The sequence below is a fragment of the Pan paniscus genome, chromosome 12, assembly GCF_029289425.2.
Source record: "Pan paniscus chromosome 12, NHGRI_mPanPan1-v2.0_pri, whole genome shotgun sequence".
Taxonomy (NCBI): domain Eukaryota; kingdom Metazoa; phylum Chordata; class Mammalia; order Primates; family Hominidae; genus Pan; species Pan paniscus.
The window spans coordinates 57480796-57493779 of NC_073261.2; the positions used below are offsets into that span (position 1 = coordinate 57480796).

The following is a 12984-nucleotide window of genomic DNA, read 5'->3' on the forward strand; positions in this document are numbered from 1 at the left end:
TAGCTTCTAATAATGATGAAGTAGCTTATATCAGACTAACATTCCTTCCATAACAATTGTAAACCTGGAAAAAAATATAAATAGTAGCCATTTGAAGACAATAAAGTTACCCCAAACAGGCAGAAACTAACGAGGATATGACCTTTAAAAGAAATGCTTATTCATCTATTGCTGGTAAGAGTTGTCTAATACTCTGTGGCAAAACCAGTCCATTGATTACCCAATCCCACAGCTCCAATTTAAGTAGCAACAAAAAAAAAAGCCCTTAATTTTAGAAAATATATTCCTTTAGTTCCAGGGGATTAATCATGATTAGTCTGAATCAGTAGTTTTCAACTGGGGTGTGATTTTTCTCCCCTCCCCTGGAGACGTCTAGTGGTGTTTGAAGATATTTTTGATTGTTACAGCTGGAGGGTACGTTACTGGCATCTAATGGGTAGACACCAGAGATGCTGCTAAATATCCTACAATGCCCAGGGCACCGCCCTACAACAAAGAATGTACTGGCTTCAAATGTTTACAGTGCCAAGGCTGAGAAAGCCCTGGGCTAAATCAGTCTTGGTTTCTTTTAAGACAATAAAGCAGTATCATTTTCCTCAGTCTATGACTGGCCTGTGGGTGGCCATATGATCTCAGTTCCTGCCAATGAGTTATAAGTAGAAATCTGCTAAGTGGGGCTTTCAGGAAAGATTTTTCTTTCCTAATAAGGAGTAACAGACTCAGCTAGCATGTGACTCTGCCCTTTGTGTGTTCCTATCATCCTTCCCTCAATGAGGATATGAGGCTGATGTCAGGAGATGATTGGCCATTTTAGGACCATGAGGCAACAATCCTAGAGAAGGAAGATTCGGGAAAGAAAGAAAGAGCTAGAATGCCTGACTGCATTATTCCAGAGCTGCTCCACCTGGGACTTCCTTCCTGGATCAGTATCTACCTGTTTAGGCCACTGTGACTGAGTTCTCTTTTTTCACAGTTGAAAGCATTCCTTACAGATACACCTGAAAGAGGCTGGATAACTCCAATGAGTACACATGCCTCCAGACCTGGGCCCACCCAGCACTGCTGTCTCCACTTCTTTCACCCCTAAAACCCTTTTGCAAATTCCAGGCTCACCACCTTCCTTTACTCACGCTGCAGAAACCCAATACTGAGGGCTACTCCTAGGATAACTTCAAGCAAATGTCGCTTGAAGCTCACTGCCCAGCTCTGTTTGGCCTGCCATTCCTTCTTATCAGTCCAGACACTGTCCCTAATTCTCCCTTGGCTCTTGGGGAAATGTCTGATGTTGCAGCAACTCTGATGCACAGGGCTCAGCACACATTCAGGAATGGAATTGAGTGCTTCTTGGCGTTTAGGATCTAGGTGTATCCCATTTTAAGGTGGTAAGCCCATTTCCTCAGCATGCTTTTAACCACTAGGGAAGGATTCCCTGGCTGCTGCATGGCCCTTCCAGCTCATGCAGTAGCATATGACCCCAAAAAGGGACACCCCAAGAATTCACCCCTCACTGCCTCTAATGATGCAGCTCACCCCTCAATCTTCCTCTAAAAAGTTACTGTTGCTACACCCATACATGGCCTTAGGTAAACAATGCCTGGTCAATGGAGTTACTGTTGCTACACCCATACATGGCCTTAGGTAAACAATGCCTGGTCAATGGAGTTACATCATCCTGTCCTCTTATTCATGACCTTTGTTAGCTTCTCTTTTCTCCTGTTTGACCCAAACTAATCACAATAGGGAGAATCCTGGGGCTACTCGCCAACCCCTTACCATCTGCAGTTGACCCCCATCTCAAGAGACTTGCCAGAGTATGCTTGATTTTTGCTGAGAACTCCTCAGCACATTCCACTGTGCTAAGGATAAATTAAAGGATAATTCCATTACTATCCCTTTCCACTCCGTTGGGGCCAAGGGCGAGGTTGGCTATTGCCTGGGAGTGGCATGAAAAAGCCTTCTGGGGCATTGGAAATCTTCTACGTCTTCCTCTGGTTGATGGCTACATTGGATGAATATATATAAACATTCATTGAGCTGTGCACTTAAAATCTGCACTTCATTGTATAACTCAATAAAAATGTTCATATATTTTTAAAATTTAAAACACAAAAAGGAGGCCCATCCAGTCTTCAGCAGTCTCAAGATACATACAAGTTGGCCATGGCTAGAGCCCATCAGCACGAAAGGCCCGGGTTCCAGCTGCCTGGAGCCTGGAGCCAGGCCAGAGGACCCAGTGCTGTGGTCTTCCTTCAGGGATGGGGAGGATGTAAGTCCATGGACAGCTACAGCTCTGCCTGCTGTGGACGGCTGGGGTACTGCCTCTGTGTAAAGCATCGCCCAAACTAACTCAGTCCAATGGAGGGGCTCCACACAAATAACTACTGACATATGGGTTAAGTTATGGGGTGGGTCTCTCCGCCCCAAGCAGACAGCAGGACAAGGAGAAGCAGCACATTCCAGGCAGGATAAGGGGCACTGCTCCTGATCTCTTGGAAAGGAAACTGAGAACACAGAGTGAGCAGGTAGCCAGAAAATGAACACTGGGCAGCTGCCTCACGTGGCTGGCGAGCCAGCTCGCCCATACCCACGGTCCTGAGCTTGGACACAGCTGGCTCTTCCCTAGACTGCAGAGAAGCAGGAGTGGCAGGGAGAATTAGAAGTGGCACCATTGGGGGTGGAAAGGACTGGTAAGGAAATTAAGATGTTCCCCCTAAAGGGAAGTCTGTCAATGGAGTGCCTTTCTCGAAACAAGGAGACCAGGAAATTTGACCTCTGTTTTAGATCTCCTCTCACTGGGAAAGGACTCTTGAGCAAGGATGGAATTCTTGCAGGAGAGTTTTATTTATTGCAAGAGAGTTTTGAGTCCCAGCTGGGATTTAGACATTACTTAAAGACTTCTTGGTAATCCTCCAAGTGCCCAAAGATTCTTCCAGGGTAGATCAGCTCAGGAAAGAGGGGGCTGGGACACAGTCCTAATCCAGTAACAAACTCTGGAGAGGGAGGAGCAGTTTAATGACATTGTGATGTTTCAGGCTCAAATTTGTCCCTGGTCCAGTCCCTAGTGAACTCATATTCCAGGTCCCAGGGTGGTGGGTGGGGACTGAGTATAAAAACAACAGTAGCCACAGATGAGAAAAGCCCCCCTTTTTTTTCACTAGTTTCTCTAAGAAACTAGGGTACACATTGCAGGGTGATATGGTTAGGCTCTGTGTCCCCACCCAAATCTCATTTGGAATTGTAATCCCCATAAACCCCATGTGTTGAGGGAGGGACCTGTTGGGAGCTGACTGGATCACAGGGGCGGTTTCCCCCATGCTGTTCTCGTGATAGCGAGTGAGTTCTCACGAGATGTGGTGGTTTCGTACATGTCTGACAGTTCCTCCTTCACACACTCTCTCTTTCACCTCCCACCATGTAAGACATGCCTGCTTCCCCTTCTGCCGTGACTGTAAATTTCCTGAGACCTCCCCAGCCATGCAGAACTGTGAGTCAATTAAACCTCTTTTCTTTATAAATTACCCAGTCTTGGGCAGTTCTTTATAGCAGTGTGAAAACAAACGAATACACAGGGCATACATGAATGATTGAGATGCCAAAGGGTGAGGAGAGACTCATTTTTCTTATTTTTGCATTGGGTCCAGAGGGCTAATGCCCCTTAAGCCCCCTAAGGCTCCCCAGATCAGTGGCAGAGATGGCAGTGTCTCCCCAAAAGGCAGCACTCCACAGAGGGGCAGCAGGTGGAGACAGCTCAGCTGAGGACTCTGGGTGCTGTGGGTTCCCTGGACCCTTCTCTCAGCTGTAAGAGGCAGCACTGACTATGTCAGCCTATGTCAAAGACAGGGGCTGCCCCAAGGGAGGAAGAAAAGAAAGATGATTTCCCTGCTTGGAAGATCACTGGGCTCATTCTTAGCTACTTTTAGGCACTCCCAGGGAGACTCAAAAATTATTTCAATGGACTCAGCAAGAAGCTTAAGTTCTTATTTATTTATTTATTTATATTATACTTTAAGTTCTAGGGTACATGTGCACAACGTGCAGGTTTGTTACATAGGTATACATGTGCCATGTTGGTTTGCTGCACCCATCAACTTGTCATTTACATTAGGTATTTCTGCTAAGGCTATCCCTCCCTCAGCCCCCCACCCCTGGACAGGCCCCAGTGTGTGATGTTCCCTGCCCTGTGTCCAAGTGTTCTCATTGTTCAATTCCCACCTATAAGTGAGAACATGTGGTGTTTGGTTTTCTGTCTTTGTGACAGTTTGCTGAGAATGATGGTTTCCAGCTTCATCCATGTCCCTGCAAAGGACATGAACTCATCCTTTTTTATGCCTGCATAGTATTCTGTGGTGTATATGTGCCACATTTTCTTAATCCATTCTATCATTGATGGATATTTGGGTTGGTTCCAAGTCTTTGCTATTGTGAATAGTGCCGCAATAAATATACATCTGCATGTGTCTTTATAGTAGCATGACTTATAATCCTTTGGGTACGTACCCAGTAATGGGATCTCTGGGTCAAATGGTATTTCTAGTTCTAGATCCTTGAGGAATCACCACACTGTCTTCCACAATGGTTAAACTAATTTACACTCCCACCAACAGTGTAAAAGTGTTCCTATTTCTCCACATCCTCTCCAGCATCTGTTGTTTCCTGACTTTTTAATGATCGCCATTCTAACTGGTGTGAGATGGTATCTCATTGAGGTTTTGATTTGCATTTCTCTGATGACCAGTGATGATGAGCATTTTTTCATGTGTCTGTTGGCTGCATAAATGTCTTCTTTTGAGAAGTGTCTGTTCATATCCTTTGCCCACTTGTTGATGGAGTGGTTTTTTTCTTGTAAATTTGTTTAAGTTCTTTGTAGATTCTGGATATTAGCCCTTTGTCAGATGGGTAGATTGCAGAAATTTTCTCCTGTTCTGTAGGTTGCCTGTTCACTCTGATGGTAGTTTCTTTTGCTGTGCAGAAGCTCTTTAGTTTCATTAGATCCTGTTTGTCTATTTTGGCTTTTGTTGCCATTGCTTTTTGTGTTTTAGTCATGAAGTCCTTTCCCATGCCTATGTCCTGAATGGTATTGCCTAGGTTTTCTTCTAGGGTTTTTATGGTTTTAGGTCTAACATTCAAGTCTTTAATTCATCTTGAATTATTTTTTTATAAGGTGTAAGGAAGGGATCCAGTTTCAGTTTTCTATATATGGCTAGCCAGTTTTCCCAGCACCATTTATTAAATAGGGAATCCTTTCCCCATTTCTTGTTTTTGTCAGGTTTGTCAAAGATCAGATGGTTGTAGATGTGTGGTGTTATTTCTGAGGCCTCTGTTCTGTTCCATTGGTCTATATATCTGTTTTGGCATCAGTACCATGCTGTTATGGTTACTATAGCCTTGTAGTATAGTTTGAAGTCAGGTAGCATGATGCCTTCAGGTATGTTCGTTTTGCTTAGGATTGTCTTGGCTACGTGGGCTCTTTTTTGGTTCCATATGAACTTTCAAGTAGTTTTTTCCAATTCTGTGAAGAAAGTCATTAGTAGCTTGATGGGGATGGCATTGAATCTGTAAATTACCTTGGGCAGTATGGCCGTTTTCACGATCTTGAGTCTTCCTATCCATGAGCATGGAATGTTCTTCCATTTGTTTGTGTCCTCTTTTATTTCATTGAGCAGTGGTTTGTAGTTCTCCTTGAAGAGGTCCAAAGCTTAAGTTCTGTAATCCCAGGTGGAACATACAATCTGTTATTAGTGTTCATATGATCCTCTTTTAAACAGAAGGCTAGGGCCTTAATAAACATGGAATACATTTGGGTCAGGGACACTGATTTGAGATTCAAATATGGTAAATTTCACTGAGTGCTGAATTAGATGTATTCTGAGAATAAATGTTAACAATGGCCATCAGTAGGATGGTAACATCTTGAAAGCTATTTTTGCCATCACCACCCCAACTCCCAAAGGACCCAAATCCTGGTGCATGCATGGAAGATTCTTTATAAGGACCCAAATTTACCTTGACAAGTCCTCTAAGGTCTAGAGGCGTGTGCTGGCTCTTTCTCAGGAGGGAGCTATCACAGCCCAGCCAATGACAGCCAAGTGTGATGATGTACATCGGGAGGGCAGCAGGCCTTGAACCTGGCATTTCTGGAAGGAAACCAGTCCCAGCTGGAAAGCGAGTATCTGCAAGGATGTAACAGATGGAGACAAGCATGGTGGGGGGTCTTGAAGTCTCCTGGAAATAACAAGGATGTTATAATAATTGGATGAAGTCCAGAGGTGAAGGGAAATTCAGGAGCAGCTGAAGCTCAGAAGTCCAGAAGAGGGAGACTGGCATCAGAGTGGTCAGTAGGTAGCAGGCCCCCACCATCACAGAAGGTTCAGGAGTGGGGATCTAGCAACTGTAACAGGGACTTAGGCACATACGACAAGATAGGGACTGGTCCCCAGAGCTCAGGTTGAAGGTGGAGGCTGGGTGTCAGGGATAAGGCACATACAGGATGCACTGACAACCATGGTGATTTGACTCTCGGGATTCACTGGGCTTAGTCTTGGGGGCCAGACCCTGCCTCATGGTGCTCTCAGGGCCTCGGGTTGACCAAGCCTTGGTATATTGCATCTGATATTTACAAGTAGTGTGGCTGTGTACGTATCTGTACTTGCCTTGCCCTCAGCAAGTCATATGTGACCAATTCCAGAGGCTCAGAGCCTCTGGCCTGCCCAACCACATCCTGTGTACACCTTGGTAGAGGTTCATCTTGGGCTTTTCTGGTGCAGTCGGCTTTCATTCCTGGCTATAGGCAGTCAACCACTGCTCTATCTTCTTGGCAGAACTGGCTCCTAGCAGCTCTGTCATCCCCCAGAACCCTCCTGCTCCATGCACACGCACTATGCAACACCCCACCCAGTCCTACTTTATTTTATAGTCCTCCAAACTCCACCGTGACCTTCTGTGGACATCTGCACATGTGTCTCTAACACTCCTTCCCCATTTATTCTTGTTCCTGAGGTGAGAGGAGCCAGGGATGCTCTGGGGTTTGGGTAGGCGTGGCTCAGGCCCTCCCAGCTATAGGAACGGACAGTTAAAATACAAAGCCTATTCGATTTCAACAAGAGAGAAAGAAAAAGACAGATTAAAAAAGCCTGGGCAACATAGTGATACCCTGCTTTGACAAAAAAAATTTTTTTTTTATTAGCTTGGCATGGTGACTCATACCTATAGTTGTAGCTACTTGGGAGGCTGAGACAGGAGGATCACTTGACTCAGGAGGCCGAGGCTTCATTGAGCTATGATTGCACCACTGTACTCCAGCCTGGGTGATGGAGCAAGACCCTGTCTCCAAAAAATAAACAATAAATAAATACATACATAAAAAGAGTGCTGAGAATCCATGGTCCTTATTCATTTGCAATGGAGAGAAATGCCTGAGAGTTACCACTAAAGGGCTTAGGCCAGTTCCAAAGGGAGGCTTACCTGGATCTCTCACAGAAATTTTCATGTTACAGGCTGGGCCACCACAGAGAATAGGCTTCCTTGGAATTTCAGCACCAATTTTTCAGGAGACTGAGATATAGCCTCAGACCCAACAGCTAAGTCTGTGCTATGGCTAGTGTCTGTGTTTATTTTTGATTGATTGATTGATTCTTTTTTTTTTTTTTTTTGGCTAAAATTCTCAAGAAATTTTTCAAGAGATACCCCAGAAAGAAGCCCTTAAAAATGAGCCATCCTGGGAGAGGTGCCAGCTCCTTTGCACCATGCCGGAGTGGGAGGTCCCGGGCTGCATGCAGCCGGGAATGCTGAGAGGGGACAGGGCAGCCAGGGAGGACTCATTTGCTAGACCAGTGAGGCAAGAAACTATCTTTCTAACCCAGAGGGAGAAAGTGGACACACTTTTTCAGATTACAGAGCTGGGTACTGGGACAAAAGGCAGAAGGTAGAAGACTAAAAGGAGCAGCTTCCCACAGGCAGAGGGAGGGCTGGGTCCTAGCACTAGCCTCAGGCCAGGTGAGTCCACATGCCAGACAGCCCTCCTGGAGGTTCAGAGCCCAGGAATCTCACCGCAGATGAAGAGTCCCATAAAGGACAGAAGTTGGATTTCAAAACAAGAATTGGAGTCAATTACCAGGGCAGTACCTTTAAAAAGAAAGAGAAGGATTTTTATTTTTAAAAAATAGCACTTTAAGACCCCCAAATAGAGTGGCTATATTATGAGTTGCAACTAACACAGTTGTAGTGCTCAGGACAGCTCTTCTAGCAAAAGACTGGGACTAAAATGAAAGATCCTACTACCGCCTGCCCCTGCAATCATTGGCCTCACCTCTACTTTTTCTATTTCTTTAAGTGATCCTTAATCATCCTTCTGAACCCCAGCCCCTCAAGTTCTCCCTGTTTTCCTGCTGGATCCTCCTGTTATGAAGAACCCCTGTTCGTTGGGTTAACTTATATTAAGATGTAAGTGACTGGCAGCAGCCTAATGGGAAGCGGTTACTGACTATCTGGACTAGAAAGCAGCTCTTTAAGTCTTGTCTAGTAGTTTTCCAAGGTGGTTACTACTGATCTGCCACCACATCCCTAGCAGGAGTGCCAGCCACTGAGATGTTCCTTTTCCAGAGTGGTCCATAACTATTAGAGTTTTGCCTTCCAACCTCTGGGCAGCTTGCAGAAGAGGAAACTGGGGATCCCAGAGCAATGGGACTCTAATGATAGGATACTGGGCGCTGTGTTGCTTGGGCAGGGGGTGATGAGGCTTTGGGTCAAGTGAGGATATGTACCCACTGTCAAATCCCACTGATGAGATGACTGAACTTAGCCTCCTGATAAAGCTAAGTTAACTCAGCTCGCCATTCTCAACAAGTCCTGCTGTCAGGAAATCATCTCCACAACCAGAGGGGGAATACATCCTAGGCCCCATTATTTTTATATCCAGTAACAAATAAATAGAACAAACCCAACAACTGTTATTAAAATTTGTCAATGACCTAAAATTCATACTGTGCCTTTTGACTCACCCATGGTCTTGGGTTTCTAGTTAAGTTGCTAACACACCTTCTTTTTGCTGCCGGGCAAAGTAGGTGGGGTCATCTCTGCACATGTTCTTAATGGGCATTCCATACTGTGCTAAGTTCTTGACCCGGCTGGGTAAAACAGTGTAAGTCAGGCCGCGAGTAGTAGGGTAATGCTTAAAAGCCTGGAAGGGGTGGCACATCAAAATGATGAGACAGCATTTGGGGGTGGCACAAGAGGCAGGACAAAAAGGATCTGAGACCCTGGCCCATGAGTAAGTGGAGGCAGTGCATGGGGTGATAAAATTGACCAGAATAGCTCTGAACCCAAACATGTCCTTGGAGTCTCTAACAGCAATATCCTGTCTGGCCACAGGGTGATGACATTACTCCAGAAAAATCTGCCTGTGCGTTCAGGTGACTTTTCCTGTCCGTTCCTTTCAACCTTTTAAACTTAATAATTCATTCGGTCTTCGATGCTTTCTCATCTCTAATGAAAATATAGAATGCTTTAAATTTTTTTGTTGCATTATATTATGTTTTTGCTTGTTAAATCGGATGGGATACTTTCAGCTTTTCTCTTAAAAAAATTGGTAAGTTGCCTTATTTTTATGTGACCTGAAGTGTATCTTTTTTTCCCGCCGGAGAGTCAGCAATTCCTGCCATGAATATCAGTGTCGGCCAAATGTGCTGTGCAGGTTATTTAAGCAAATGACAGCAGATTTCAATGACTTGCCCAGGACCACTCGCTGGTTTTTAACTTACTGGACTACTTTTGTCATTTAAGAAGCTGAGGGGAAGAGAGCTTCAGCAGTCCTGGGCTTATTTTCAACTGAAGAGAATATGTGTGGATATGTTTAGGGGTTAGGTAGAGGAGAAAGAAGGTAGGGGAATGTGAATATTCTATCACTTCACTCTAATATTTACATTCAACAATTTATATTCACTAACATGTAGCTCAAACCCTTCTGGAATTCATCAAAATGAGATCACTGTATAGAACTTTTATTTGATTAAATTATGACTTGACTTGAATGAGCCATCAACAGCACCTGGAGTCCTTGGTATGATGGTGGAATTTCATGGGCATGAAGAACAAGCATGACCCAAGTCTCTCTGTGTGCACAGCCTTGTCCTAGGAGGTTGGATGCAGAGTTGGAAAACACCAAACTAAAAGGAAACCACAGTGAACTGGCTTCACTTGCCTGCTTGTCCAGGGCCTTGCTAATGTCATCCAAACTTGGGAAGACTGCCTGGTCCATCCTGGCCAGGACACAGGCCATCTTGTTAAATACCTTAGCCACCAAAAGGGCCTTAAAGCAACACAGCAGAAACACGTCATTCATGCAGTCACGATATTAATGGACACCCACTCTCTATCAGTGTGGCACAGCTGCTCTTCTGACTGATGTACAGCATCCAGCAGAGTGCCACTCTGGGCACCAAAAAAAGGCCAGCATCAGGGCTGGTAACACGTTCAGAGCCCTGATGCTCCCGGGGCTTTTGGCACTGTCCCCTGATGTGGGTGAGGAAAGGAATCTCTCAGGGCATTCTGCACACAATGAATGGAAAGGTGGGATGGGAGGGATAGGGGGTTGGATCTAATAATAAGGCTGATTGCAGGTCCTGTTCTGCCACTTAGCAACCATCATGGTCCTCAGTGGGCTCCACGATCCTCTGTTTTTTCATCTGAAAGCAGAAATAATAATAGCCCCTCTTCCACAGGGTTGCTGTGAAGATGAGAGGAGAAATTAACTGCTTGTGAGAGCTTGTGAGGGCACTGTGAAAATTATGGAGTGCTCTCTGAATGTACAAGGTTGTCAGGAACCTTGGGCCAGGCCCTCTAGACTCAGATTCTAGCCCTAGGTCTGCCACTGACCATCCCCCTCCATGAGTCCCTGGGCCTGTCATCTGGCCTCTCACAGCCTGGAGCAGAGCAGCAGTTCTCCAGCTGCGTCTGACTGCGCCTAAGGTTCGCCTGCATCTCCCTCCTCCAGCCAGAGTAGTTCTGGCTTCTTCTGTTCCACGTCATAGACTACCGTGGAATATTTTTGTTTGAAGAAAAGTCTCCATGGCATAGAGCAGAGTTGAAAATCACTAACCTGTGTAGACTGTGTGCCCTCTAGCAGGATTCAGGGGACATTTCCTTGAGGAAATCAGGAGTGGGTTAGGTGACTAGCGAGGAACTTGGTCAGGGAAGGGAGCACAGAAGATACAGGCTGGAGCAGAGAGAAAGCCTGTGCCTGAGGTGCCCATCCTGAGGTGTCCGGAGTGGCTGGAGGGAATGTCATGGATGTGGGTGGGAGTGGGGCCAGATGGGAGACGGTGGGGCCAGATGGGACAGGGCCTTGCAGGACAGAACAAGAAGTGTGCGCTTCTGCTTCACTTAACCCTTCAGAGTCCTGCCAGGTAGGAATGGTAGCTATTGACGCTATTTTGCAGAGGAGGAAACTGAGGCACACAAAGGCCGAGTGATGTCCCTGTGGTTATAGTGCTTTTCTATCAGAGAGCCAGGCCAAGCACACAGGTGGAGCCTTCTCAGTATTGTGTCTTTCTGCTAGGTCTTACCATTGAAAGTGATGGGCAAGTTGCAGTCAGATTTCTAAAAATGAAAATACATCATTCTTCTTCTTTGGAAATTAACATTAAAATCAGAAGTCAAGACAAAATAACTTCTACAGCACATACCAGTTACAAGACATGGGGGCTTCTGAGATCAGAGGCCTTCGGTGGCCGTGTGAAGTCAACACCTCACAGGAACATAGGGGATGTAGGATCCCTATAGACCAGCTGGAATTCCCCCTATATTTTTTGGCTCAAAAAGAAGTCACTGCAACTGCAGGAAAGCTGTTCCCTTACCTAATGATGTGCATGCCCATCAAGGACCTAAACCTAGAGAAGGCGAATGTCCTCTTTCTCTGGAAAAGCATAAGGCTACGTTTTGGACCAGACGTGGCTTTCTTTCACATTGTAATGAATGTGTTTCTCGTCTTACATTCTTGTAGTCCAGGATTCCGTCCCATTCACTGAAAATATTGTTGTCTCGGATGCTGACCATACCTTGGAAGGCACCGATATGGATAATTTGAGTCCCAAAAGATCCATACAAAGGATGGTTGAAACGGATATTCTGGAGAAAACCAAGCAACAGTGAGAAAAGTTGAAAGTTCAGAGTTCCTACTTTGCCCATGCCTTGTAGGTTTTATGGGTACCCACAGGAAATTTGAGGAGGTTGCCCTTAATTATCACCTTTTAAAATGCTTCTGCTAAAGGAGGACTAGACAGGTTGAACTCTCTCCATCCTTACTCACCATCATGGCCAGGGATGGGGTTAGGACAAAGACCCCAAGGATGGAAGATGCAACCTGAAATGAAAACAAATATCAGGGCATTTTTGCCTTAGCTTCAGGTGAGCTCAGAGTCCAGAGCCCCAAGCCCTGCTGGGGCTGGAGCCTTCTTTTAATGATCTCTAACTCCCATCCTCTTTCATGGCATGGGGGACCCAGTGTATCAGGAGACTGTCACGCAGTATGGTTGATATGCTGGCTACTCAGGAGACAAAGCTTTATATAGTTCAGTCAAGGATACCTTTTGCTTCACTCTGCATGTATTGCTAATCACTGGGCTAAATATTAGGCAACCTGACCAACCACTTGATGCGCACATGGGGAAGGACCATCTCAGGCCAAATTGTAAAATAAGTGATGATAACTCAGGTTCTCAGTCTTCTTTTTCTGCACCTTCCTCTCTCTTTCCAAGCATTTGAGACTCCCTCTCTGCCTTCTCTGGAAACTGATATCCTCCTGATTTCCTTTCCTCTAGATTCTCCACTTTGCCTGAGAATAAAAGACCGTGAACCACTTATTTGCACTTTATTTTGAAATAGATCGTGATAATTAAATGTGACTAATTATTGAAATATTTGCAGTTAATCATTTCTTCTCAGTGTGGCCTGCTTGCTTGTTGAGGGAATTGTAAGCATCAGAGAGTAAGT

At 45.3% G+C, this 12984-nt stretch overlaps 1 protein-coding gene across 1 annotated transcript in view; it reads right to left on the minus strand.

The window, feature by feature from the left end:
- Positions 1 to 7629: 7629 nt before the first annotated feature.
- Positions 7630 to 12984, minus strand: part of LOC100989114 (gastrokine-3) — a 39854-nt gene continuing 34499 nt past the window's right edge. Inside the window, exons 4-8 of the mRNA XM_055107373.1 lie at positions 12302 to 12355; positions 11986 to 12120; positions 10196 to 10303; positions 9034 to 9175; positions 7630 to 8121 (exon numbers count right to left, since the gene is read on the minus strand). Coding sequence (XP_054963348.1) covers positions 8027 to 8121; positions 9034 to 9175; positions 10196 to 10303; positions 11986 to 12120; positions 12302 to 12355 — 534 coding nt within the window. The 3' untranslated portion in view covers positions 7630 to 8026. The remainder of the gene's footprint in view (positions 8122 to 9033; positions 9176 to 10195; positions 10304 to 11985; positions 12121 to 12301; positions 12356 to 12984) is intronic.